At 43.7% G+C, this 25,508-nt stretch overlaps 2 protein-coding genes across 4 annotated transcripts; both read right to left on the reverse strand.

Moving 5' to 3' along the window:
- Positions 1-780: 780 nt before the first annotated feature.
- On the reverse strand, positions 781-6,648 carry RPS15A (ribosomal protein S15a). Of its 2 annotated transcripts, none has more exons than XM_008141544.3 (5): positions 6,625-6,648; positions 5,511-5,648; positions 4,881-4,960; positions 1,813-1,898; positions 781-926 (listed from the first exon to the last, which is right to left on the reverse strand). In XM_008141544.3, exons 2-5 carry the CDS (start codon positions 5,641-5,643, stop codon positions 833-835), a joined length of 393 nt encoding a protein of 130 aa, XP_008139766.1. In that variant the 5' UTR covers positions 5,644-5,648; positions 6,625-6,648; the 3' UTR covers positions 781-832. The 2 variants fall into 2 exon arrangements, with proteins under 2 accessions (XP_008139766.1, XP_028001244.1); XM_028145443.2 differs by lacking the exon at positions 6,625-6,648 and adding an exon at positions 5,767-5,920.
- Positions 6,649-11,491: 4,843 nt separating this feature from the next.
- Positions 11,492-23,418, reverse strand: ARL6IP1 (ADP ribosylation factor like GTPase 6 interacting protein 1). Of its 2 annotated transcripts, none has more exons than XM_008141543.3 (6): positions 23,203-23,418; positions 21,173-21,306; positions 20,599-20,718; positions 15,663-15,780; positions 13,547-13,631; positions 11,492-13,142 (listed from the first exon to the last, which is right to left on the reverse strand). In XM_008141543.3, exons 1-6 carry the CDS (start codon positions 23,236-23,238, stop codon positions 13,024-13,026), a joined length of 612 nt encoding a protein of 203 aa, XP_008139765.1. In that variant the 5' UTR covers positions 23,239-23,418; the 3' UTR covers positions 11,492-13,023. The 2 variants fall into 2 exon arrangements, with proteins under 2 accessions (XP_008139765.1, XP_054570751.1); XM_054714776.1 differs by lacking the exon at positions 23,203-23,418 and adding an exon at positions 23,043-23,142.
- Positions 23,419-25,508: the final 2,090 nt, after the last annotated feature.

Raw genomic sequence — 25,508 nt, forward strand, 5'->3', positions numbered from 1 at the left:
CAGGCTGTCCAATATGGAACCACCAGCCACATGTGGTTAATTAAAAGTGGCTCATCCCAATTAAAGTGTGCTTTAAGTGAAAATAAATGTACAAAATACATGATTTCAAAGACTTATAACAAAGAGTAAAATTCCACTCACTTCGTATTACATATTAAAATTTTAACATTCTGAACACAAAATGTTATAAAAGGGGAGTGGAGCCCTCATCTATTTCACAGAAGACAGCCTGCCCTCTTTATAAGCATTTCCCAGGTAAAGTGGTCCAGCAAACTCATTCACTCAACTCCAGGAATACAGTTGTGACAGGTTTACAGTAAAACTAGTTAAAATACCATTTTACGAACACATTGTGCAAATGCTACTGACATGCCATCCAAATTTACTTTGAGATGGGTCTTACTCAGTGAGCTGTGGGCTCTAGCTGTCTTCCTGCCTGCTTCGTTATTAACCACTTACATAGTTAACCAACCATGTATTTTCAGGGCAGTTAACAACAGTGCCTGAAATGAGCACTACTGTCAAGCTAAAAACAGGAAAGGCACCATCCTTCCAGGGTTGACATAAGACTCCAGAAAGCGACAGCTTCGCTGCCTGGACCCCAACCCAGATGCAACCATCCAGGGCCAGACACCATCCTCTGCTGAGCATGAGCGTGATGGGTGAGTTATCACAAGACTTTCTTGGTCACTTCAGGGAAACAGCATTCACCAAATAACACAAAGGCTGCACACCGCCGCAGGAGCTCCTGCCACTGCTGTCACGTTCAAAACGACTGAGTGAAGCACCAGAGTCCTTTGAGGCATTTTATTTCCACATATGTATTACATCCCTAGAAAAAGAATCCCAGGATTTTCCCTCCTGTGTGTTTTCGTCTTGCTTCTTCATGGTCCATGATGCCCGCTGAGGTTGTCAGTACAATGAAACTATGGAGAGTTAAAAAAAAATGGTGAGTTTTTCCTAAATAGTTCAACATAAAGCCAATTTCTGGTACAGAAGGCACCACCATTCATCAGTGCTTAAGACATCTTCCTGTAACAGACACAGAAACTAACACTGCCTCCACAAGCTGGCCATGCACAGGAATGCTTCTGGAAACAAGACTCAGATCCAGCCCGTCCGGCATGGCTTATTGGTTGAGCATCAATCTATGAACCAGGTCATGGTTCGTTTCTCGGTTAGGGCACATGCCCAGGTTGTAGGTTTGATCCCCAGAGTGGGGCATGCAGGAGGCAATCGATCAATGATTCTCTCTCATCACTGATGTTTCTAGCTCTCCCCCCCTCTCTCCTTTCTCTCTGAAATCAATAAAAATATTAAAAATAATAAAAGACTCAGATCCAGAGACCTCAGCCACACAGCTCTGCCCTGAACAAACACTGAGAAACAATGCTACTAAGCTTAATTGAAAGCAAAGACTGCATTCCTTATTTTCAAAATGTCACTTTCTGCTCTCAGGTAAGGAGACATGGAGTTTAAAGCATCTAAGTATTGCTATAAACTTGATGGACTTGTTTCCGCCACTTAGTAATTAGGCCATAGGAGGGGATCACATCAAACATAAACGAAAAGAGCAGACATTAATGGGGACACAAATCTGCTGTCTCTCAGCCTCAGCTCTCACATGCCTCTCAGAATCTGAATCCTAGCCCTAACACGTGTAATGTAGCTACACATGAGCCAAGTCCTTGAGTCAAGCTGGTTGGGAATGTAGACAATTTCTACTGCTGCAACAAGAACAACAAAATTCAGCTCATCAAATTTCATCACAGCAATCCTTAGTCTTATTTCAACTGAGGAAAATTGACTCACCCAAACTGACGGGACGGAAGCAAGTTGTTCTGCCATTTTTCTAGATCTTTGAGTTGCACATCAAATCTGGGGCTGATTACTCCACACTGTAAAAACATAACATAAAACACTGTTCATACTTCACCAATAATAGAAAAACGGTAACCCAAAACAGTATTTATAATTGCTTAACAGTCATGTAAACCAATCAACTCAAAATTTAATGGGTAACTATTCTGTACAATATTTGATATAAATGCCACTTGAAAAATATACAGAATTATGACTATGCCAAGCCCAGGGAGAAAAAACAAAGTATTGAGAAAGTCAATAAAAGAACACAAGGCAACACACATGGCAGTGTTAGGTTACCAGTGTGCACCATTCCCCCACAGGCTGGAAGGCTGTCGCAGAACAACAACAACAAAAGTCTAAACTTTTTTTTCATAGTAAGGCATGAATATGTAGGATCTCAAAACCTTCATCGATATACTAAACATGCAAAATATTAGTATTTCTTTTATATGTATATATTTTTATTGATTTCAGAGGGAAAGGGAGAGGGAAAGAGATAGAAACATCAATGATGACAAAGAACCATTGATCGGCTGCCTCTTGCATGCCCCCTACTAGGGGTCGAGCCCACAATCCAGGCATGTGCCCTTGACAGGAATCGAACCTGGGACCTTTCAATCCACAGGCCGATGCTCTATCCACTGAGCAAAACCAGCTAGGGCAAAATATTAGAATTTTTAAGAAAAACTCCACAGGCACTATCCTAAAATCTAAGACCACTCACTGCTCCACATCAATAAAGTACCACTGAACATTTCTGAGGCACACTATCCTACAACCCCAGGCAAACTTTTCCAAACTAATCTGACAAAACGGATGGGAAGCAGAAAGAGCAAAGTTCTTAATGCTATCCCAGATACGTTTGCTACTGAGACATCAACTGTCTTACCAGTACAAGCTCTCCATGAGCACAGTATTTCACGCAATCACATACAAATCCTAAAACACAATATATGTTCAAACCTCCACTAACAAGCTACATGAGTTTGCCCATGGGCTCATACAAGATCTCTGATTAAATCAGCTGGGTTTAGAAAAATGGAAGCTGGAGAAAAAAAATTTCTGTAATAAGAGCCCAATATGACCCCCTGCTCTATAAATCACCAGAACACCTAAAAATATCAATGCAGGCAGGCTCCCACTACTTATACACAAGAAACAATGTGAGAATTAGTATCATCAAAGCGTAAACTCCAGAGGACTAAAGAAAACAGGTAGACAGTTGTGTGCACACCCACACAAGACAACCATTAAAAAATTCTAAGATACTTAACAGTAAACCAAAGGAGATTATGAGGTTAGAAGAGCTTATTAAGTTTTGGAGGAATTCCCTTCCCTGGGTAGTGATTTGAACCCACAGAAATGGCAAACGGGCCGGCCTCTCAGGCCTATGCTAGGAAACCTGCTCAAGTACTCCTTTCATATCCTACCAGCTATGATGTCACCTGATTGCCAAGGGCAATCCCACACTGGATGGAAAAAATACAGTAAGACAGAAAATCAGTTCTCCAAGCAACCTCCAGTGGAAGCAACCTTTCTGAGCCTCCACTCCACAGCACCCAGGTTTTTTATTCCAGAGAAAAGTTGCTCTCATTCAGCTAGTGGAATTAAACTACAGCACACCCTTCCCTAACCAGATGAATCTTGAGAAACTGATATTGGTTTTGCTCAGCCAGACAGCGAAGTGGCAGGACCCGGATTTCAACTATCTTTTAGCTAGAATTTGTCAAATTAGTATACCACAGAACAAGAATGCCACAAATGAGTTCCACTGGGGAAGTGCTCTGTTCAAACTTACTTCTCAAACTATTATGTACAGTGAAATGTTCAAGAATTTGGTACGCAACATTTCTCCAATGTAAAGAGATTTTTGTTTTTTTAATTTTATAGAAACACAATCTTCTGCAGGACAGTTTTAAGATATGCTATAAAACTGTCTCCCACTGGTTACTAAGTAACTGAGACCTTAACAGAGCTCAGATCCCAGCTTCCTAACTCCTAAAAAACAGGAAAAACACTGACATACCTACTTCAAGAACACACTGTGAATCTTCTACTTCAAGAACAAAGAGTGAATCTGAATCTTACTTTGGGGTTGTGGTCTAATGATTACAACTAGAATCAAACAAGACATACTTAGTTACTCTGGACAACTCTTCAAATCTCTCATAAAGGCTTCATATCCAGAAGTTTTCATCTAACACTAAGTATCTACCCACACATGAAGCAAGTTCACTCTACAAGGAACAACTTTGTAAAAGAAATTTGGATAAAGAAATAACCTTACCAATCAATCTGACCTCTTCCTCTAACCAGGATTCACTTTTTGGGCCCCTTGCCCCAATGCATGCTATACTACAGGAGTTCAGACTCCCTGCAAATCTGAAAGCTACAAACATGAACACAAAGCAGGGCAGCAGTTCAGGGACCCTGACTAGCTTACAGACACCTGCTCCCAAAATACCTGCAATCAGTTAAACCACAAACCAAATAAATCAAATAGATCTACTAGGTTATGCTGACAACTCAAACTGAAAGGGAACACAGACCTCAGAGACACATACAGCAAATAGAGAAGTAGTAATATTGAGAGAGCCACATTCTGTTTAAAAAACCCAACACAATCACCATGAGAGGAAGGCACAAAAGTTGTTTACACTGACAGTGACAGCATTAGTGGCCTTGGCCACCCAAGTTCAAGCCTGTGAGGCAGGCACTGTAACATCCAACGTTCAAATACCAGTACCACCAGTTTCACCCCAACCCTCCCATATCTCCCTTTAGACAGCCCACACTCCACAAACCCTAGGTCAACAATTCTACAGCAAGTGCAATCCTGGAGAACAAATGGAAGTAAAATGTGATATAAAATTTAATCAATTCCTAAAGTAATAGTCTTCAACTAACTAGGTAAAACAAGCACACCACCAACTATTCAGTTTCACAAGGGCAATTACAAGACATCAACACCATGTTAGATCATTCTTAAAGGTGGAAAATACTAAAATTCTTACCTTGTTCAACCTGCCTGTGAGGTTCACAACTATTTTCCCAGCTCTGTGGTCATCAATAATTTCAAATTCGCCAATGTAACCTACAGAACATAACGGACTGTATTAAATGCCAGATATCAATTTGTGAGACCTAAATATTTACACTCTACTAGTATTCCTCATGTATGCCTACTAGATTCTTTTCCCTCATCTCAGTTACTATTTCTTTAAGAAGTTTAGGGGAAGAGAATGGCTCTGTATCAGAACTAATCTTTACAGCCTAAGTAATATTTAAAATTCAGGGGGCCGCACCCAAAACCCAGCCTACAATTCTTCCAAGTGGATTACTTCCCCTTGCCCCTTCAGACCTTCCCACTTCCAAAGGCAACCTTGTGCCCAAGACATGCGACCATCCTTTCCATCCCAAGGAGCTTTTGGATGAGCTCAGGGGCCCTTTCAATGCCATATCGCAGGTGAAGGGCCATTTAAACTCCCAAACACCTAGCAGAGCAAGTCACAAACTTCACCTCTCCTTTCGACAGTCCTAACATCCTCAGTGTTTCTTCAACAGCACCCTCTTCCCAGACTATTCTAGACACAGCCCAAGTCCATTGCCGACAGTTCCCAGGTACACGAAACACAGCAACTCACCATGCTTCATCATCACAGTCAGAAACCGGACGATGACTTTGGAGCACGGCCTAATGAGAACCTGGCGTTTGCCTCTCTTTTCGGCATTGTTGATACTCTTCAGAGCATCAGCCAGGACGTTCATGCGCACCATTGTGGCTGTTCAGGGAAGACAAAACAAGAGTTTTACCGTCACTTCACATCCTTTTCTCTGCCTGTCATGACGAAGTTATCCTATTTCTAAGCAGGATTGTTCCCCCAGCGGAATGTCAGCTACCTGAACGAAAATATCAGACATGGTCCGTCAGTCATTCCGCACGGGAGCGAGAGTCACCGACGTTTTCCTGACTTCTGAAATCCAGCAGCCCCTGTACTAACATTGTCCTTCAATCCCACTAACCCAATGTCAGTCTTGTCCTATTATACAAAAAAAAAAAAAAAAATACTACTTTCCACCTAACACCCGTATCTATTAAAGTGAAAACGTCCATCTTTGTGCCATATAACACTGTGTCAACAGCAAGTGTACCACAGTGGCAAACAGTGCACAAGAGTGGACTCTCTCCCCACGGGCACAAACTGCTAGATACTTTAATAAAGTTTCGGAAAGTTAGGATGGAATCCAAATCAAGCTTCAAGCGCCAAGCAGGTTGGTAGGGATCCAACCTGCTTCCTAAAGCTCAACAAAGTGATGGAGGGGAGACCCTCAAGCACTGAAGCTCCAGGTTAGTTCCCAGCAGAGTGCCACCCCGGCAGTATTTCCTGCCGAGTCCTCAGCCTCACTAGCTCCCAGCGCGACCGCAGCAATGCACGGCCCTCGACAGTCCCCGTGCCCAACCCTTCCCGCCGCCTCAGCCACTTCGGGGAGATCCTGGCGCCGCCGACCGAGCCGGGACTACCACCTCTCCGGTTCCCGCCAGCGCTGCGGCCTGGGCCCTATAAGGCAGCTCCCGGGTACTGAGCGTGGGACACCGAGCACGACTCTCCCCTACTCCTGCCCAGGCTCCTCAAGGCCCGTATCCCCGGCCCAGACACGGCCCAGCATCCTCGAAGATCACAGAAGTCGAGTCTCAGACTGCAGGATGGCGCCGATAGCCGACGGATGACGCTGGATTGACCAGACAGAGGTACTCACCGGCACAGACCGATGGCGGAAAGAGAACGGGAGGGGCGAGCGCACGGAGTTATGGGAAGAGGGCAGGATCTCGCGAGATTTTCAAAGCACCACCCGGGGGCGACGGGGAAAGACTGTGGAAGGAGGGGTAAAGGGCGGAGCCTCCTCAGGCATGGGCAATAGAGAGTAGATAGAATCGACCTTACCAGGCGAGGCCAATGGTTGAGGATAGAGAGGTAAGGCATTAGTCGGAGGTCCCATTCCCTTCTAGCACTTAATCTGTAAAATAAAAAAACTGACAGCAAGGGCCTAGATATTTGCTAATTTTTATTGCAATAACTTCATCATTTAGAATAAATTTTAATATTGCGTATTTATAGTGTCTCTGGAAAGACACACAGAAATCGGTTATTACCTCTGGGGAGGGGCATTAGGAATTGGGATGGAAGACTTGATTTTCTCCCTATATAAGTTTGTTTTGTTGTTTGAAACGTGTGTATACATTACATTTGCAAAGCAGTCAAAAATATTTTTTGTAATCGGTTGTTCCTCTTTGACTCTCCCTAAATCTTAGAAATTATTTACTAGGGCTCCAGGCGTTTCTTGCGAGTTCTGGGGAAAATTTTGGAAGAAAGTCACAAATGTTTCTAAATAAACACAGGATTCGGAGCCAGTGGCTTTTATCTGCCCGTCTGCACTGGGACAAGAACCAGTTTGTATATCTCTTATCCTCTATGAACTTTCCCCAGATAAAAACCGAGGATAATAATAATACCTGCCTCTTAAAAGTTATTATGAGGATCCCTAGCCGGTTTGGCTCAGTGGATAGAGCATCGGCCTGAGGACTGAAGGGTCCCGGGTTTGATTCCTGGTCGGGTTGTGTGCTTGATCCCCAATAGGGGGGCATGCAGAAGGCAGCCCATCAATGATTCTCTCTCATCACTGATGTTTCTTCTTTTTTTTTTTTTTCATCACTGATGTTTCAATCTCTCTCTCTCCCTTTCCCTTCCTCTCTGAAATCAATAAAAAAAATATTTTTGAAAAAGTTATTGTAAGGGTAAGTCAGATGAGATAATGGTGACAAAGGGCTCACATTTGTTGCATCTGTCACATGGTAGATGCTCAGCATATTTTGGCAACCGAAAGAGCAGGGAGTTGTAACTACTGCTTGAAGCCCTACCTCAGCTGCTCCCTAGAGTTCCTTATCTCACTGCTTTCACCCTTCCCCCACCCGCCACCATTCTTGTCTTATGGCAGCCAGTAAGACATTTTCAAAACGGACATCAGTCAGATCATTCACTTTCCAAGGGCTCCCATCAAATACAAATTCCTTACCACGTTTACAAAGTCCTCCCTGAAGTGCACACATGCCTCCTTGAACCGTGCACCAGACCTCAGCCCCCATCATTCTTCCCTGGCTGGCTTTTCCTCAGACAGTCCAAGCATACCCTACCTCAGGGCCTTTGCATTTGCTTTTCCTTCTAATTTGAACATTTCTGCCCAGTTAGCCAGGTCACACACACATACAGCTTCCTCCTAGCTGTCCCCCCAAACCTGCTTAATTTTTCTTTATAGCAGTTACCACCTGAAACATTGGTGTATTTATTTTCTGTCCCCATTAAGTTCCAAGCAAGCAGGGACCTAACCAGTTTTGTTCACCACTGTACTCATAGCTTGGAAGCTATCTGGCACATCATAGGCCCTGGAGATATATATACTAGAGGCCCCATGCAGGAAATTCGTGCAAGGGGCTCGGCCCTCACAACTGTGGTGGCTTGCCTCGACCCTCGCAGCCCTGGCTTCATCCCGGAATGTGTGTGTGTGTGTGTGTGTATATACTCCAAGTGGCCAGATTATTATGATCTCTGAACGCATAATAATCTGGCTACTCAGTGTATATCCTATATAATAAAAGGCTAATATGCAAATTGTCCCCTCAACCAGGAGTTCGACCAGCCAACCGCCCAGGTCCCCTCCCCCTGGCCAGGCTGGCCGGATCCCACCCATGCACGAATTCATGCTCCGGGCCTCTAATATATCTATATATACACTGAGTGGCCAGATTATTATGCGTTCAGAGATCATAATAATCTGGCCACTCACTGTGTGTGTGTGTGTGTGTGTGTGTGTGTGTGTGTGTGTGTATGCACTGAATAAATGAATAGGCTAATCAGTTTCCCCATCTGTAAAATGGGAATGATACTACCAATCACTTGAAGTTGCTGTTAGGATAAATGAAATAATCCAGCCCTAGCCAGCTTGGCTCAGTGGATAAAGCATTGGTCCTTGGACTGAAGGGTTGAGGTTTTGTTTTTTGGGTTTTTTTTAAATATATTTTTATTGATTTCAGAGAGGAAGAGAGAAGTAGAGAAAGACAAACATCAGTGATGAGAAAGAATCATTGATTGGCTGCCTCTTGCACGCCTCCTATTGGGGTTCGAGCCTGTGCCCTTGACCAGAATCAAACCCAGTACCCTTTAGTCCCCAGGCCGACGCTCTATCCACTGAGCCAAACCAGCTAGGGTGAGGGTTTGATTCTGGTCAGGAGCATGTACCTTGGTTGCAGACTCGATCCCAGGCCCTGGTCGGAGTGTGTGTGGAAGGCAACCAATTGATGTGTCTCTCTCACATCGATGTTTGCTTGCCCCATTTTTTCCACTCTCACCAAAAATCAATGGAAAAATATCCTCAGGCGAGGATTAACAACAGCAAAAAAAGAAATAATCCATTAAAGAAATTAATACAAAATCTGGCAGAGTGCTCATCAACATTAACATTCGTTAGTATGAAGCCTCTAACACACCCCCACTTCTCAAATCCTAAGTGAGCAGCAGGAAAGCAAAGCTCCCAATTTGGAGATCTCAGGGATATAGAATTCTCTGGTTAAATATATATTACAAAAGGACCATTTGCTTTTTAAATGAACATTTCCTTGAAGAACTGGTTCCCCTGCACTTACAGGCTTTGTTTGCTAAAAATGTGGAATTCACCTTGAGAGCCTTAGCAGTATCGGGGAGTGAAGTGAATAAATTCACTTTACTTTAAGAGCTTTATCATAAATAGCAACATCCACTATCTCTTTATACACTTAATTCATTCATCCATTCACTTAACAAATATCAGAATATCATGTACCAGGTAGTGAGGGGACGAAAATATGTTCCTGCCTTAAGAGAGACAGAGGTCTAAATAATAACACAATACCAGACAATGTGCCATGTAGTTTGCCAATAAGAAGTGCTGTGGAAATGCAGTGGTGGCCTGGGATGTTGCTAAAGCTTTCACAGAGGAAGTGCAATTTGATGTGTCATGAAGTCTAACAACTTCTAATTCGTGACTGCCACTAAGTGCTTCCTGTAGATTAATTTATTGAATCCACAAAATAAATGGGGTCATATACTGCCCCTATGAGATCTATACTATTACCCCCACTTCACAAATGAGAAGACGAAGTTCAATCTTAAATTGACTCAATCTTATTTTTTTTTTTAGTTTTAAAAGTCAAAGAAAAAGAAGAAAAAAAGTGGGTTTGGATCTAGGTCTACCTGACCCTAAAATGTTAGGATGAATGGGCAGCAGATATTCTAGCTTTACAACAGCTCCAAGAACTAGGAGGGATAAAGATGAACGGAAATCTCTGAATGGCTGGGTTGGAATTGGGAAGTAGGGTAGAGGAGTAGAATTGGAGCAGAGGGCCAGGTATAAACTACAAGTTTGTGATTTATGCTGTAGGCAAACTGAATCCTGCTGAGGGCTTCAAATAGGATTAATCATGATCTGATTGTTAAATGACAACTAGACCTGGCTGGGTAGCTCAGTTGGTTGGAGTCATCCCTTACACCAAAAGGTTGCAGGTTCCTTTTCTGGTCAGAGCACATACCTAGGTTGCAGGTTCAATCCTCAGTCAGGGCATATATGGAAGGCAACCAATCAATGTTTCTCTCACACCGGTATTTCTCTCTTCCTTCCTCTCTCTCAAGTCAATAGACATATCCTCAGGTGAGGCTAAATAAATGGCAATTGTGTGGAAGATGAACTGGCATTAAAGCACCTGTCCTAAAAACTACCAAATCTTTACTCTTTTTAGCACAATTATCTCCAAATAGCCTCCTCTCGACATTTTGTGGATCTGGGATGATAGGACCACCACTGGAGGTAATGCCAAGGCAAGTGTCAAAACAGGACTTTTGCTGTGGTCAGAACTGGCACAAGCGTAGCCAGACTGGCGTGGGAAGGAAGCCAGCCAATGTGACTGGCCAGCCTGAGATGTAATCACAACTGCATGGTATAAAAACAGCATTTCCAAGTATCAGGCAACCACCTATGGTGATTTTGTGATACTTCCCTGTTTGGAATTTACAACAAATCCCCAAGAGGTTCCAAAGAAGGATCCATACATTTTTTTTTTTTTTTTTTGCGGGGGGGAGGTTATATAGACCTTAGATTTTGATTGAATCTGTTCCCAGGATACTCTAAGTAGACAGTGAGGTCCAATGATAAAACATTCAATTTGAGCTCTAAAAAAAAAAAAAAAAAGTTTCAAGTACAGGTAAGTCACCCACCACTTACTTACTGAGCAACTCATGTACCCTGGGGTACAGAGGTGCCCATGGCAGGCACTCCCCCTTCAGCCTGCACTGTTCCCTGCCTGTTCTCCCAGGTTGGCCTTCTCACACATCATCTTTGGTTATCACTTATTCATTTCCTTTTGCATCTAGCATTTTGCCTGGATGTTTGCTGAATGAATAAATTTAAACCTTTTATTTTGTTCTTAAAGAGTACCTTATAGGCATGTATTGATCACGCAAGGGTAGTTCATTAATCAGATCCATAAATCCACTCATGTAAATTTTGTACTGGCTAAGGTAGAAAGAAACAGGACACAAAAAGGGATACCAGCTTTTATTTTTCCCCTTTTCACAAAACAAAGTAGAAGAAGTAATACAGAATTAAAATCACAAAAGTAGTTGGTAGAACATGTATACACACAAAAAAATCCAGATAAGACAGGCTTATTTACAATGAGGAAACACATGTAAATTAAGGTAGCTTGTAGTTTTCATATGAAACAAAAAACTCAAACATATGCTACACGGGTGCCACTGTTGACAGCAATATTGAAGGGGAGAAAACAACACTTATTTAGGGACAGATGTACCACAAGATCCAGGTTTTACAGCATCAGTGCAATAAATTCACAGAACTATATTACAGCTAGTTAATCAGAGTTAAAGAATTGTTCCCAAATATGTCACATTTTCGGCCCTTAAAAGGTTCATTCCACAGATTTCAACTACTCTAAACATCTAGCTACTGAGAGGGAAAATGATTCTAAAACGCTTTCCAAGAGTTAGAACATCGTTATAGACCTAAGGCCATCTATCATCTACACAAGTTTGCTCTCACCAACAGCCCTTATAATCTTTAGAGAAATATCTAGGAAAAAAAGTCAGATGCCAGCATAGTTACCACCTTCTAGACCAAATCTATGGGGACCAAGCAGCCAACATTACCATAAAATGAGAATTGAAAAATGAGTGGGAGAAAATTATTTTCTACTGAATCTTGATGAAACACAGAAAGAAGACTTTTGCCCTTTATTAGCTGGTTTTAAGAGTAAAAGTCATAGGCACGAGTCTTCATCTCTTATGTACTTTAGTTTTAGACAGCTGAAAATCTGAAACTGAAAGTATGCTAAAAATCCTAAATTCAAGCTTTTGGAAGCCTGCTATTAAAAAGCCTTTAGGACCTACTAACTTGAAAGCTAAGTGCAACGGGACAAGAGCTCTTAAACTGTCAGGTTCCCCATTTGAGAGGATCAGTTGCTCCGTTTTGCACAAGGGAGAAACCAACACAAACTAGAGCATGTATTAGTTTCATTTTATTTCATGAGGATGCTTCTCCATGGTATAGAAACAGAACTGGTCTCTTCATTGAAGTGGTAAACTTGGTCTCTATATTCTTGAAGCTGGACATTTTTTTAAGCAGACTGGGAAGGAGACGGTACAACCAGTTTCCTATAGCCACAGGCCACTATACCTTGTATCTAGCTAAAGCAAAGATCAACTTGAACAATTATCCAAAGTCATTTGTTAACTGTACTAAAGATTGAAGCTCATCACTGTATTATTTTAAAGGAAGCTGCCTATAAGTAAGAAATCAATTAACCCTGCGTGAGAAAAATCAAAACAAGTTGTATTCATGAGTTGTCCATATAAGGCCAACTGATGAGAATGCACCCAAATACACTTGACATGAAGACACTGTATAAAGCCTTGTGTGGCAAGTCTGAATTTCTAGTAACTAAGGGCAGAAGGCGTGAGAGCAAAGAGCTACTTCTGTAACACTTTAGTATCCAGGTAACAGAAACTGTTCCCACGCACAATGTATACTCCATTAATCACACTGAATAAAGATGCGTTACTCATTTTTCTTTTCTTTTTGCTTAAGAAGCTTGTTCATCTCCCTTTTGGCCATTCCAATGTACTTCGAAATGATTCCATGTTGGTTTAGTCCAGGAAGCAACAGTAAGAAAGTCACTTAAAAATAAACAAACAGACAAAGTTAAGGAGGCAGTAATTCACTTCCTAAATGTTAACACATTCTAGAGAAGGTAGTTTCCCGGACTATTAGGCATTCTACTGGGAGGAAGCACTATGAAACCCATTACTTCTGTTGATATTAATATCCCAGAAACTCCCAACCTCAGATGACACACACTGCTCATTTTTACCTCCTGTACATTTCTTTCTACCTGGTCATTATGTTCTTTGTCTTAACTTCCTGCAAGACCAAAACTTCCTATAAACAATGACCTGGGTTTTAGACATCTTTCTAGACTGCCACAGTTCCTTGATGAGTGCCTTAAACTCGGTGAGCACATACATGTTTAAGTTCGTTAGACTTCATTGCCCAGAATGCGCCTGTGTCCTCAAAGACTTACCGATCAGGTAGGTGAGAAGAAGGTTGTGGACCTGCTGTCCCACCCAAGCAACCGCAGCAAGAGAAATGATCATGGTCATGAAGTACTAATAATGAAAATAATAAGAATGTATCAACTCCTAGAAACAGACTAATAAAGTCGTTTTAAAGGTTGGGAAATGATTCAGTTTTTATTACCACTTTTCTTTAAAAATGGTTGGTATCTATATCCTATATAATAAAAGGCTAATATGCAAATAGACTGAACAGTGGAACAACCAGAACAACAGAACAACCAGTCGCTATGATGTGTGCTGACCACCAGGGGGCGTGTGTGGAACATGGTGGGCATTGGCTGCAGCAGGATGGTGGAGCCGGTGAGCAGAGGTGCCAGACCAAGGCAGGGCACCGGTCGCTGTCATTGGGGCGAGCCTCTGGTGGTTACTGAAAATTATTTTCTTCTGTGCGCCACTGTCCTGCCTGGCACTCACACCTGCTGCCGGCGCCAGAGCCGCTGCTCGCACCCACTGCCAGCACCGGCCCCACTCGTACCCGCAGCTGGTGCCCATCATCGTACCCGATCACTTGGCGCCATCAGCAGGTTCAAGCAGCGGCTGCCGGCCCTCATCGTCCCTGAGGGCTTCTCCACTTCCCCCTGCTCCTGAGGGGTGATCAGAGCAGTAGCCGCTGCTTGCACCTGCTGGCAGTGCCGGCCCCAATTACTCAGCACAGTCAGCTGGTGCGAGCTGGGCTGTTGCTGTCAGCGAGTGGGAGCAGCAGCAGCAGCGGGAGCTGGGCTGCCAGCAGACAGGAGATGGAGGGGGGCCCGTGGCAGGAGGGGCCGGGCAGGGGCATGGAGGATGGGCCGAGACCTGCCCCTGTGCCTACCACAGCCTTGTGGCCCATAGTTCCTTTCAAGGTGCACGAATTCGTGCACTGGGCCCCTAGTATAGTATATAAAACCATAGAGCCTGGCCGGCGTGGCTCAGTGGTTGAGCATCGACCTAGGAACCAGGAGGTCATATTTTGATTCCCAGTCAGGGCATGTCTGGGTTGCGGGCTCGATCCCCAGTGCAGGACGGGCGTGCAGGAAGCAGCCGATCAATGATTCGCTCTCATCATTTATGTTTCTATCTCTCTCTCCCTTCCTCTCTGATATCAATAAAAACATATTAACTCCCCCCCCACCCACACACACAAACAGAAAACTCCATTAGATCTGGCTTTATAGAATTTGGATCCATCATAGAACTACTGTAATTCTATATTTAAATTAAATAGTTTAGAATATAAATGATACAACTTTTACAATTAATAACTTCACATAGTAACCTTATATGAAGCTGAATTAAGAAAACAAATGCTAGCCCTGGCTAGGTACTCAGTTGGTTAGTGTCATGTCCAAGATTGTGGGTTCAATCCCCTGTTAGAGCACATACAAGAGTCAACCAATGAATGCATAAATAATTGATTGGCTGCCTCTTGCACGCTCCCTACTGGGGATCGAGCTAGCAACCCGGGCATGTACCCTTGACTGGAATTGAACCCGGGACCTTTCAGTCCGCAGGCTGATGCTCTATCCACTGAGCCAAATCAGCTAGGGCTTTTTTTTTTTTTTTTTAAATATATTTTTATTGATTTCAGCGAGGAAGGGAACAGGAGAGATAGAAACATCAATGATGAGAATCATTGATCATCCACCCACCACATGCCCCCTACTGGGGATCAAGCCCACAACCTGGGTATGTGCCCTCAACTGGAATTGAACCCGAGACCCTTCGGTCCACAGGCCGACACTCTATCCACTGAGCCAAACTGGCCAGGGCTCAATAAATAAATTTTAAAAATAGAAAATAAATGCTTTCTAAGTATATGTCGCTTACTTTATTTCAGTATGAAAAAAGATTTCACTCTACTTGAATACAAATTAAATGTAAAATGTAATTTTAACTTCTAGTGACTCAGTCTAATACAGATATGCATTAATGAATACACTCAAAAGAAATTAAAGCAATGGATGATAAATATCAAACTATAATTATTCAAACAAAAAGGCTATCATTATATTACACTGAAGTAAAAACTGACTCAACCTTAAAATTTTGCTTTACTTGAATAAGTCAAAACAAAAAAAGTACCATTTTCGGCTTTTCTTCCTTTAGTGTAAAGAGGCGTTTCCACCAGCCCACAGTTCTGCGACGAGTTTTTACTAGATTGCTGCAAATTTCATGGAATCTTTGCTGCTGCTCAGTGGTCCTAGAAAAAGAATTTCCCCCTTCACTATAAGTATATCTCTATAGTAAACAGAAATACACCATCCTCTCATATTTAAAAAGCTATCTTCTAAAGAAAATCTAAATAGAAAACATCGATTCATCATCACTTATAAAGGTGAAAAGTTTTTGTACCATTAAAACACCTCTGAGGAGACATATGTAAAACTTTAGACAATTAAAAAAAAAAAAACCCACCTCTGAGAGCACAGGAATAAGTTTTTATATAAACACTAGAGGCCCAGTGCATGAATTCGTGCGGGGGGGGGGGGGGAGGTGTCCCTCAGCCCAGCCTGCACCCTCTCTAATCTGGGATCCCTCTCACAATCCAGGAATGCTGGCTCCCAACTGCTCACCTGCCTGCCTTCTTGATTGTCCCTAACTGCTTCTGCCTGCCAGCCTGATCACCCCCTAACCACTCCTCTGCCAGCCTGATTGATGCCTAACTGCCCTCCACTGCAGGCCTGGGTCCCTCCCAACTGCCATCCCCTGCAGGCCTGGTCGCCCCCAACTTCCCTCCTCTGCCGGCTTGGTCACCCCTAACTGCCCTCCCCTGCAGGCTTGATCGCCCCCAACTGCCCTCCCTTGCAGGCCTGGTCCCTCCCAACTGCCCTCCCCTGCTGGCCATCTTGTGGCAGCCATCTTGTGTGTTGGCGTGGTAGTCAATCTGCATATTACTCTTTTATTAGATAGGATAGAGGCCTGGTGCATGGGTGGGGGTCGGCTGGTTTGCCCTGAAGGATGTCCCAGATCAGGGTGGGGGTTCCCTTGGGGCATGGGGCGGCCTGGGCGAGGGGCTTGTGGTGTTTTGCAGGCTGGCCACGCCCCCTGGTGACCCAAGCAGAGGCCCTGGTATCTGGGGTTTGTTTATCTTCTACAATTGAAACTTTGTAGCCTGGAGCGGAGTCAAGCCTCCTGCTCACTCTGTGACGGCAGCCATTTCTGTTGGGGTTTATGTATCTTCTTCTTCTTTTTTTTAAAATATATTTTATTGGTTTTTCACAGAGAGGAAGGGAGAGGGATAGAGAGCTAGAAACATCGATGAGAGAGAGACATCGACCAGCTGCCTCCTGCACACCCCGTGCCTGCAACCAATGTACATGCCCTTGACCGGAATCGAACCCGGGACCTTCCAGTCCGCAGACCGATGCTCTATCCACTGAGCCAAACCGGTTTCGGCTATGTATCTTCTATAATTGAAACTTTGTAGCCTTAAGCAGAGGCCTGGGCCAGCCAGGGTGTGCCGAAAGCTTGGCTTCCTCCATTGCTGGTGGCAACCCTAGTCTCCTACTCTTTCCAGCTCGTGGCTATCGCCATTTCTGTTTGTATTTACCGTATTTTCTGGCGTATAAGACGACTGGGCAGATAGAAGATTTTCCTGGGTTAAAAAGTCGTCTTATATGCTGGAAAATACTGTATGTATCTTTTATCATTGAAACTTTGTAGCCTTGAGTGGAGGCCTAGGCTGGCAAGGGCAGGCGGAAAGCTTGGCTTCCTCCATTGCCGGGGAAACTCCCTCCTGCTCTCTGTGGCCGTAGCCATCTTGGTTGGGTTTATTTGCATACTTGCTCCTGATTGGCTGGTGGGTGTGGCTTGTGGGTGTAGCAGAATGATGGTTAATTTGCATATTACTCTTATATTAGATAGGATACTTGTACGTGTGCATGTACAAAGTAATGGTACTCTATGGATCTAAAGCCACATTTGGTTAATGACAAAGACTCAAACTACTATAGGCTGTGCAGAAATCACGACCTATAGTGCAAAATTAATTTCTCTATTCTTTATTATTTTCCAGATCCTAGTGAATCCTAGGTTGTAGCCCACCAGAGTCCCACTGTTTTGAGGAAGATGTGAAGTTTCTACCAAACAACTGTATTTGAGCTCTTTTCAGTGATAATAACTACCAGAATTCACAGCATAATACTTCAACTTGGCTTCATACATTTGATGCCAAGGCAGCAACACACAACTCAAATATAAATTTATTCCCACTGGGGGATAATATAATCATAAACAAAACAGCAGTAAAAATACAAAAAGATCCTCCAAGAAAGCCCTTTTTTATTTATTATGTAAAACTGCCAGGTTTGGCTCAGTGAATAGAGCGTCAGCCCAAGGACTGAAGGGTCCTGGGTTCAATTCTGGTTAAGGGCATGGACCTTGGCTGTAGGCTCAATCCCTGGTCAGGGCTTGTGTGGGAGGCAACCAAGCAATGTCTCTCTCTCATATCAATGTTTCTCTCTTTGTCTCTCCCTCTCCCTTCTACTCTCTCTAAAAATCAATGGAAAAATATCCTTAAGTGAGGATTAACAAAAACAAAACAAAAAATTGCCATTGTACTGTCTTTATTATTATACAGATACAATGGCTGTTATTAAAAAGCAGACCTGCCCTGGCTGGTGTGGGTCAGTGGTTAGAACACCAAAGGGTCTTGGGTTCAATTTCCTGGTCAAGAGTAAGTATCTTGATTGCAGGTTCAAACCCTGGCTCTATTAGGGGCACATGCAGGAGACAATCAGTCGATGTGTATCACTCACGTGTGTCTGTCTCTCTCTCTCTCTCTCTCCTCTCCTTCCTTCCCTCCCTCCCTTCATGCTCTCTAAAAAGCAACAGAAAATAGCCTCAGGTGAGGATTAACAACAAAAAAGCAGGCCCTAAGCTGGGGGATGTATTATCTTCTCTCCTCTAGTTCTCATCCCTGTGAAACTGCAGTAAGAGATACAGTAGGAGGATTTCTGCTGAGCCCTGGAACTTCTTGTAAACAATTTCGACCTTATATGTTGCCCATGGTCAAGGCTGGATTGTGGTCATGCAACAGTGTTCTTCCTTCCCCATTAAGACCAAACAATAAAACTGCTCTGTTGATAAGACAGAGCCACGAACTGATTTACCATGAAACTCAGTGTTTATTTCTGAAAACTTTTCTCCCGGAATTATGAATTAGCAGATTAAAATGCCATCTGGCTGATAAAGTCAAGGTCAGAAGCTGATTTCACTTGTTAAAATTTTATACAGCATTGTTACAAACTTGCCCAAAACATAGCAGCATAATTCACTACTGAATGTGAAAATATTCATCCATTCTGCTATGGGAAAACATCTTTAAATAAACATAATTATTCCATAACTTAAGCAAACTTCCTCAAAAATGTCTGAATTTTTCTCAAAGACCCAAGGACTTACATTTAAAATTTTTCCTTTTACGAATTATTTAATAATTTGCTATTACCTGGGGAACAAAAAGCTTAAAGGCACAAGTAGACTACTAATCAAATTAAAATAAACAACTGAGGGAGAATAGCAGCTAGGAGGAAAAAATATATTCCAATGTCTAGTTTTGCTCATTATTGTGGTCAAAAGTGAGAATTGGCCCTCGCTGGTTGGCTCAGTGGATGGAGCATCGACCTGTGGACTGAAGGGTCCCAGGTTTGATTCCGGTCAAGGGCAATCGATGATTTTCTCATCATTAATGTTTCTCTCTCTCCCTCTCCCTTCCTCTCTGAAATCAATAAAAATGTATTTTAGCCAAAACCGGTTTGGCTCAGTGGATAGAGCATCGGCTTGCGGACTCAAGGGTCCCGGGTTCGATTCCGGTCAAGGGCATGTACCTTGGTTGCGGGCACATCCCCAGTGGGGGATGTGCAAGAGGCAGCTGATCGATGTTTCTCTCTCATTGATGTTTCTAACTCTCTATCCCTCTCTCTTCCTCTCTGTAAAAAATCAATAAAATATATTTAAAAAAAAAATGTATTAAAAAAAAAAAGTGAGAACTGAACATTACAGAGAGATGTTGAAATTCTTTAATATGATCCCTAGCCACTTAACTATATATATCTTGGGAACTCAGTAAGTGACTAATTCAAAGAATGGTATAAATGAAATTAACAACCCACTTGTATATACAACTTGAACCTACTCTGAAATAATTGCTAGGCATTAAGCTAACTACCACTGCACTGCCTCAACATCTCAACCTTAAACACAAAACCAATCTTAAAAATCAAAATATTTCATAGCACCCAGAACAGTGCCTAGCATAAAAGTAGACATTCAATAGTTGCTAAATGAATGGACAAAAATCTACCAGTTACTGTTTTTGTATTCATTCAAAAATAACTTGTGAAATTAATATACTATCTTAAATGTCAATGGAAACAAATATAAAATGTAAAGATACTACTTTTATGGAAAGCTCATGAGTTCTACAATCCTTGATAAAATATTTTAAGTAAAATATTTACCTAAAAAAGCCCCCTCTCACTTCAATAAAAGGTCTTTAAAAAAGTCAAAATAAATGTCAGACCACAAAAGACCTATCTATTTATCTATATAAAACCTAATATGCAAATTGACTGAACAGCAGAATGACTGGAGGAACGACCGGTCACTATGATGCACAGTGACCACCAAGGGGCATACGCTCAACGCAGGAGCTGCCCCAGCCCACAGGCCCCAACCAGCTGCAGTGGTGGGGAGCCGTGCCAGGCCAGCCAAGGCAGGTGCGAGCTGGGGCAACGATCACCCAGCTGGTCGCCCCACAGATCAGCCCTGATCGCCAGCCAGGCCTAGGGACCCTACCCATGCACGAATTTCATGCACCAGGCTTCTAGTGGAGCTATGTAAGTACTGGAAATTAATGATTTATATATGAATGAGCTAAAAAAAACTCTTCATATAAAACCAGTAAGTCTAACCCCTAGGTATCTGATGGTTAGACACTTCTCTGTTACAGAATACTAATCACAGCCAACAGGGTAATTTCTCAGAAATTAGAATGCCAAATTATCATTCCACCTACCATTTATTGGAGCCAAAAATTCTAGGCGCCAGGATAGGAACAAGGTAGTCAGCCAAGCACAAAAACATAACAAAACAGGAAACACCGGATAGAACAGATGGATCTAGATAATAGATATTCCTGTTTAAAAAAAAAAATTAATAAAGGTTAGAAAAACATAGTCACTTTTCCTAAGTGAAGATGTTTATTCACTTATTCCTCTGGTTCGCACAGATGTTATTTGCCCTTTTCATTCTAATTTTCTCACAAGTGGTTTTCTGGAAGCTGCATGACATGATGGCATTATAGCTGCACTGTAAATTCCAAGAGAATAAGGCTCTCTGTGGTCTTCTATACTTTGTAGGAGTGTAAAGGGTTCTCAGGCCAAACAGTTTGAGTCACTGATTTATTCAACTGCATTATGTTACTGAGGTCACAAAGTACTACAAATTCTAAACACTGGGCAAACTGCTCTAAGAAAAGGCATTCTCTACAGATTAGGCATTACAAAGACACTTCCATAATGGAAGCTGTGTATTACCTGATTCCTTATTAATAACAAACACAATCTTAAGTAATTGAATAGCTCACTTACAGAAACACCAAGGAAACCACACCCATGATGGCAGGTGGAAACCAGGCTCTTTCCCATCGGAGGACTTTATCAGCCATCAGCATCACCTCTCCCCATCCTTGCAGCTGCTCTTCCAGACTTGCAGTCTCTGCAGCCTATACACGACCAATATTTAAAGCCATCATTTACTACTCTCAACATCTCTGAGAATTAATCCTAGAGAATTAAACTCTTCTAAGACATCAAATACATAAAACAGCTGTAAACCAAATCATATTTTAAACAAATTGGTTTCTAAAAAAACTACAATTTTGGTGCCAATGACAAAAATCAGTGGAGAGGGGGGAAAAACACTTAATGGTCACTTTCCAAATCTAAGAGCTGGGCTACTCTTCACATAAGGTAGAGATAATTAAGACCCATTTTACATTAAAGAATGATTAACCAATTTTCCCAAAGTCATGCACTACCAAGCACAGTACCCACAGTATAAAATTAGATCTTTATATTCGATCATTTCTGGTGGTTAGAATTGATTTGCTGTTTTGTCATTTCATTGATTTAAACCCCAACTTCTAAGTCCATTAGGATAACAGCCTTTCCCTGAACAGCACTCAATAAAATTCTCAAGTAGCTTTGTGTAATGGAATCATTTAGGTGTTGACATCATTTGCACAAATAAGGAAAACTACTTTTACCAAATTATAAATGTATATATCTTCTACAGTGCTTCTTAAACTTATGAGGACATTTTGGTTAGACTTCAAATGTCTCTGAAAATCTGACAAGTCGACTTCTAGGATGAGCTAATGTGGCGTGGCAAAACGTTTTGTCCTTGAAGTTACACTGCTCTGCTGGAAAGAGTATTTGAGCTCCAGTCCAGGACCTGTCATTTCAATAGCGGTGCGAACTCGGGCAACTCTGCGCTTTGATCAATTCTCTTAAAAGGAACCTGGCAGGGGCTAACTATAGAGGTAGGTAGGTAGGTAGGTAGGTAGTAGGTGGGTAGAGGTGTGTGTGTGTGTGTGTGTGTGTGTGTGGTCATGCATTTCTAAAAATAAATGCACACACAAACTACCCTGCAAAGTCTCTTAATCCCTTACAGCATCTGGGCTATTTGGAACACAAAACTACCCTGCAAAGTCTCTTAATCCCTTAACAGCACCTGGGCTATTGGAACACAAACTACCCTGCAAAGTCTCTTAATCCTTTACAGCACCTGGGCTATTGGAAAATCAAAACCAAAAGCCAAAAATTAAATTATTTGCTCCTTCTAGTCACTGTGGTTGTGGTGTGTGGCCTGCCTTTCCCTGGGGAAAGGAAACGGAGAAAATGCACCGGTTTCTCTCGTTTTTGACTAGAGCGTGCCGTGAAACCCACAGTGAGGTTCCATGTGTCCGCCTCTGATACAACCTCACTCCAGTTCCTTCGGAGCCCTGCTTTATTCTGAAATCGTCCTGCGACCCCCAGACTTACAAATTCCAGACCAACGCCTGGACCTCCCCTCCCATTGTCCTTCCAGCTGGACCCCCACTCCCACCAACTTCTCTACGGTGAACTCGCTGCCTCTCTGCCGTTTTCAGCTCTACCAGCTCGAACAGAAATTTTCAGCAACAGCCCTTTGACCCTCCACCCATTGCCCAAGCATGGGGGAAAAGAACCAAGGGGCATCCTGGTTAAGATCAAAGCGGAGAGATCCGATACAACTGGGTCCTAGGCCCCAAAAGCTCTCGACAGGCCCCTGGCGGCCCTCTGCCTGAGGCTACACCCCAGGCTTGCCACAGCCCCCCTTTTTCCCCCTTCTTCCTCAACCCGTATTCGCGATGACTGATGGCGCGCCCTCCTCTCCCCCTTCCCCAGGGGATGTTAGGGGTCGGCACGCAGAAGCTACCCTAGAAGCCCGAGGAGCAGCCGTTGTCGCCAGCGCCAGGAGCCCCGGGGAGGGCCGGGCCGCCGCGGGTTATAAACACGAGGCCGCAGCACCGCCGGGTCGAGCCCACCGAAGCACCGAGGCTCCGCCTGGTCCCCTTGTGACGAACGCCGGCACTCACCAGCAAGTTGGTGCTGCGATTATCTCCCTCGGCCATCGTCTCCAAGGTGCCGCTTCCGCGAGCCCAAGGCAACCTCCGAACCAGCCTCCGTCCGTCCAAGATCCGCTCGGCGACCCCGGCGCGACGACACGCCCAGTAAACTCCTTATATAGGCTGGCGGCCTTTCCCGACAGCCCCCGCGAAGCTCGCTCCTCATTGGGCATGTCGAACTCAAGCTTAGGGGGAGCCGGACCAACCGCTGCCCAGCGCATGGCTTGAAATCGAGGTCAAAGGAGAGCGAGGCGTTGCGGAGCCGAGGGGGCGGGGACGCAGGGTGACCAATCAGCGCCCAGGAGGGGTGCGCGGCCCCACGCAGGCCTTCGGGAAGCGGTTGAACGGCTCCGGCCTGCGCCTGGCCTCTGTAGCCCCCGGGTTGGCGCCACCGGTTGTCTCGGACCTTCTGCTGAACCTCAGAGCAGCTAAGGAGACTGAGATGTAGTTCTCGAAGAGATAAGCCGCGCTCAAGTGTCAGGCGGAGGGCATGTCTCCCGAACCTGGGACGATGGAGGGGCGGACCGGCCGGGCTCCTCTTCCCAGCCCGGCCGGCGCCCCTTGCCGCGCCCCCAGGCGGCCCCGCCTTCTAGTCCCTGCTCCCGCCGCCCCGGCCAAGCCCCTGAGCGGCTTAGGCCAGGCTGGTGACTCGGAGACCCGTGCCCACACCGAAGTTTTAGCTCTTGATGTAGAGCTTCTGCATTGTCCCTTCCCGTTAGCAAGAGGGCTTTAGCTTGGTAGGCGGAGGGGAGGTCATCTGGACTTAGAGAACTCGTGGGAAATGCGCCGCTTTCTAAAGCTGGTTTACGGGGTCTTTGTGGGGCACTCGGGTTAGGAAACTACGACCTCCCTCTCCAAAAGTGCTGGTTCTGACCACCTTTCTTAGATGAGAAACCTTGCTAAGGGAAGACGTAAACCTCATGAGCAGTGGGATTCTTAAGCAATTTAGGAACTAGATGAACTTTTGAGGCACTTCTACGTCTTCTCTCTCCCGGATTTCAGAAGGAGCTAACAAGCGCTTTGGTTTTCATCAAACAAACTCATGCCAAATGTTGACCTGGTCAGGTGTCTGTTTTAGGAAATCTTACCAAGGGTTTAACTTACAGCTTTTTATCCTTTTATTCAGTATTATGCTATCGAATTTAAATGTTTTGAAACATGTAGTTAACTACTAGGTTCTTTTAAAAGTTCAGAGAAGGCATAAAGAAATGTGAGAGAATGTAGCGACAGACCACAGAAAGCCAGGCGGACAGAAGCATTATGTATTTCAAGAAAGGTCAGGGTCTTTGAAAATCATCTGGCTCAGATACAAACACTTGATGGGGTGGGAGGGAAGCCTTTGCAAGGGAAAGGGACTCTTTAATAAAGTGCTGTTTTGGGGACTATTATTGGGTGGAAAATGGGAAATGTAGGTAAGATGCACCGAGCTGATCTAAAGAGCCCATTTTGGGAGATTTTATTTTTTTAAAAAATATTTTTTATTGATTTTTTACAAAGAAGGGAGATAGAAACATCGATCAGCTGCCTCCTGCACACCTCCTACTGGGGATGTGCCTGCAACCCAGGTACATGCCCTTGACCTGGAATTGAACCTGGGACCCTTCAGTCTGCAGGCCGACACTCTATCCACTGAGCCAAACCGGTTAGGGCCATTTTGGGAGATTTTAAAGCTATGAAGTTTGAGAGCCAGGCCCTCCCCTCCCTCTTCAAAAGAAAATCAGCAGGCAATAATTAGTCTCAATAATTATACTGAGCACCGAGTGCAAAATTTTGCTAGAGGCACAGTAACACCCACTTCCAAATGAGAGGCCAGTTATTAGGCTTTAAAAAGTGACATTTCTAAAAACAAAAACAAGAAATAACCCATTTCTACTTTGGTAACTACTTCTGGTTTTCACCCATTTCCCTATGTACAACTTAAGACTTTTCAACACCGACTTGTGAAATGGGAGAGGTGAAAAAAATGGGAGCAGCTCAGGCAGCAACAGGTTCCTCACAGTATTTTGTTCCTGGAGGAATGTGTTCCCAGGGCTATTTGCAATTTCACACCCCAAGAGCACTGCTATAAGGTCTCTCAACTTTCCAAACGGCTTAATTAAAAAAACACCTACCCTTACTGTAGCTTTGTTTTTGTACTGCAAAAACAGGATGTGATCTTTCAAAACGTGCCAGATGACTAAACAGCTAACACTATCTAGCAGCAACAAATGCAGTCTGACTTCCAGAGAATAAAACAAGCCGGACATTTAAATTTTCCTTCAGGCTTTCATATCCCA

The sequence above is a fragment of the Eptesicus fuscus genome, chromosome 4 (assembly GCF_027574615.1).
Source record: "Eptesicus fuscus isolate TK198812 chromosome 4, DD_ASM_mEF_20220401, whole genome shotgun sequence".
NCBI lineage: Eukaryota > Metazoa > Chordata > Mammalia > Chiroptera > Vespertilionidae > Eptesicus > Eptesicus fuscus.

What these genes read in the sequence shown, in the direction of transcription:
- RPS15A (XM_008141544.3), bottom strand. Translation starts at nt 5,643, where the DNA reads ATGGTGCGCATGAACGTCCTGGCTGATGCTCTGAAGAGTATCAACAAT. An exon ending in GACTGTGATGATGAAGCATG is followed by an intron (nt 4,961 to 5,510) that starts GTGAGTTGCTGT and finishes TATGTTCTGTAG; the next exon opens with GTTACATTGGCGAATTTGAA. An exon ending in TCACAGGCAGGTTGAACAAG is followed by an intron (nt 1,899 to 4,880) that starts GTAAGAATTTTA and finishes ATGTTTTTACAG; the next exon opens with TGTGGAGTAATCAGCCCCAG.
- ARL6IP1 (XM_008141543.3), bottom strand. Translation starts at nt 23,238, where the DNA reads ATGGCCGAGGGAGATAATCGCAGCACCAACTTGCTG. An exon ending in ATTTTTGGCTCCAATAAATG is followed by an intron (nt 15,781 to 20,598) that starts GTAGGTGGAATG and finishes TTCTTTTTCTAG; the next exon opens with GACCACTGAGCAGCAGCAAA. An exon ending in TCTTCTCACCTACCTGATCG is followed by an intron (nt 13,143 to 13,546) that starts GTAAGTCTTTGA and finishes TTTATTTTTAAG; the next exon opens with TGACTTTCTTACTGTTGCTT.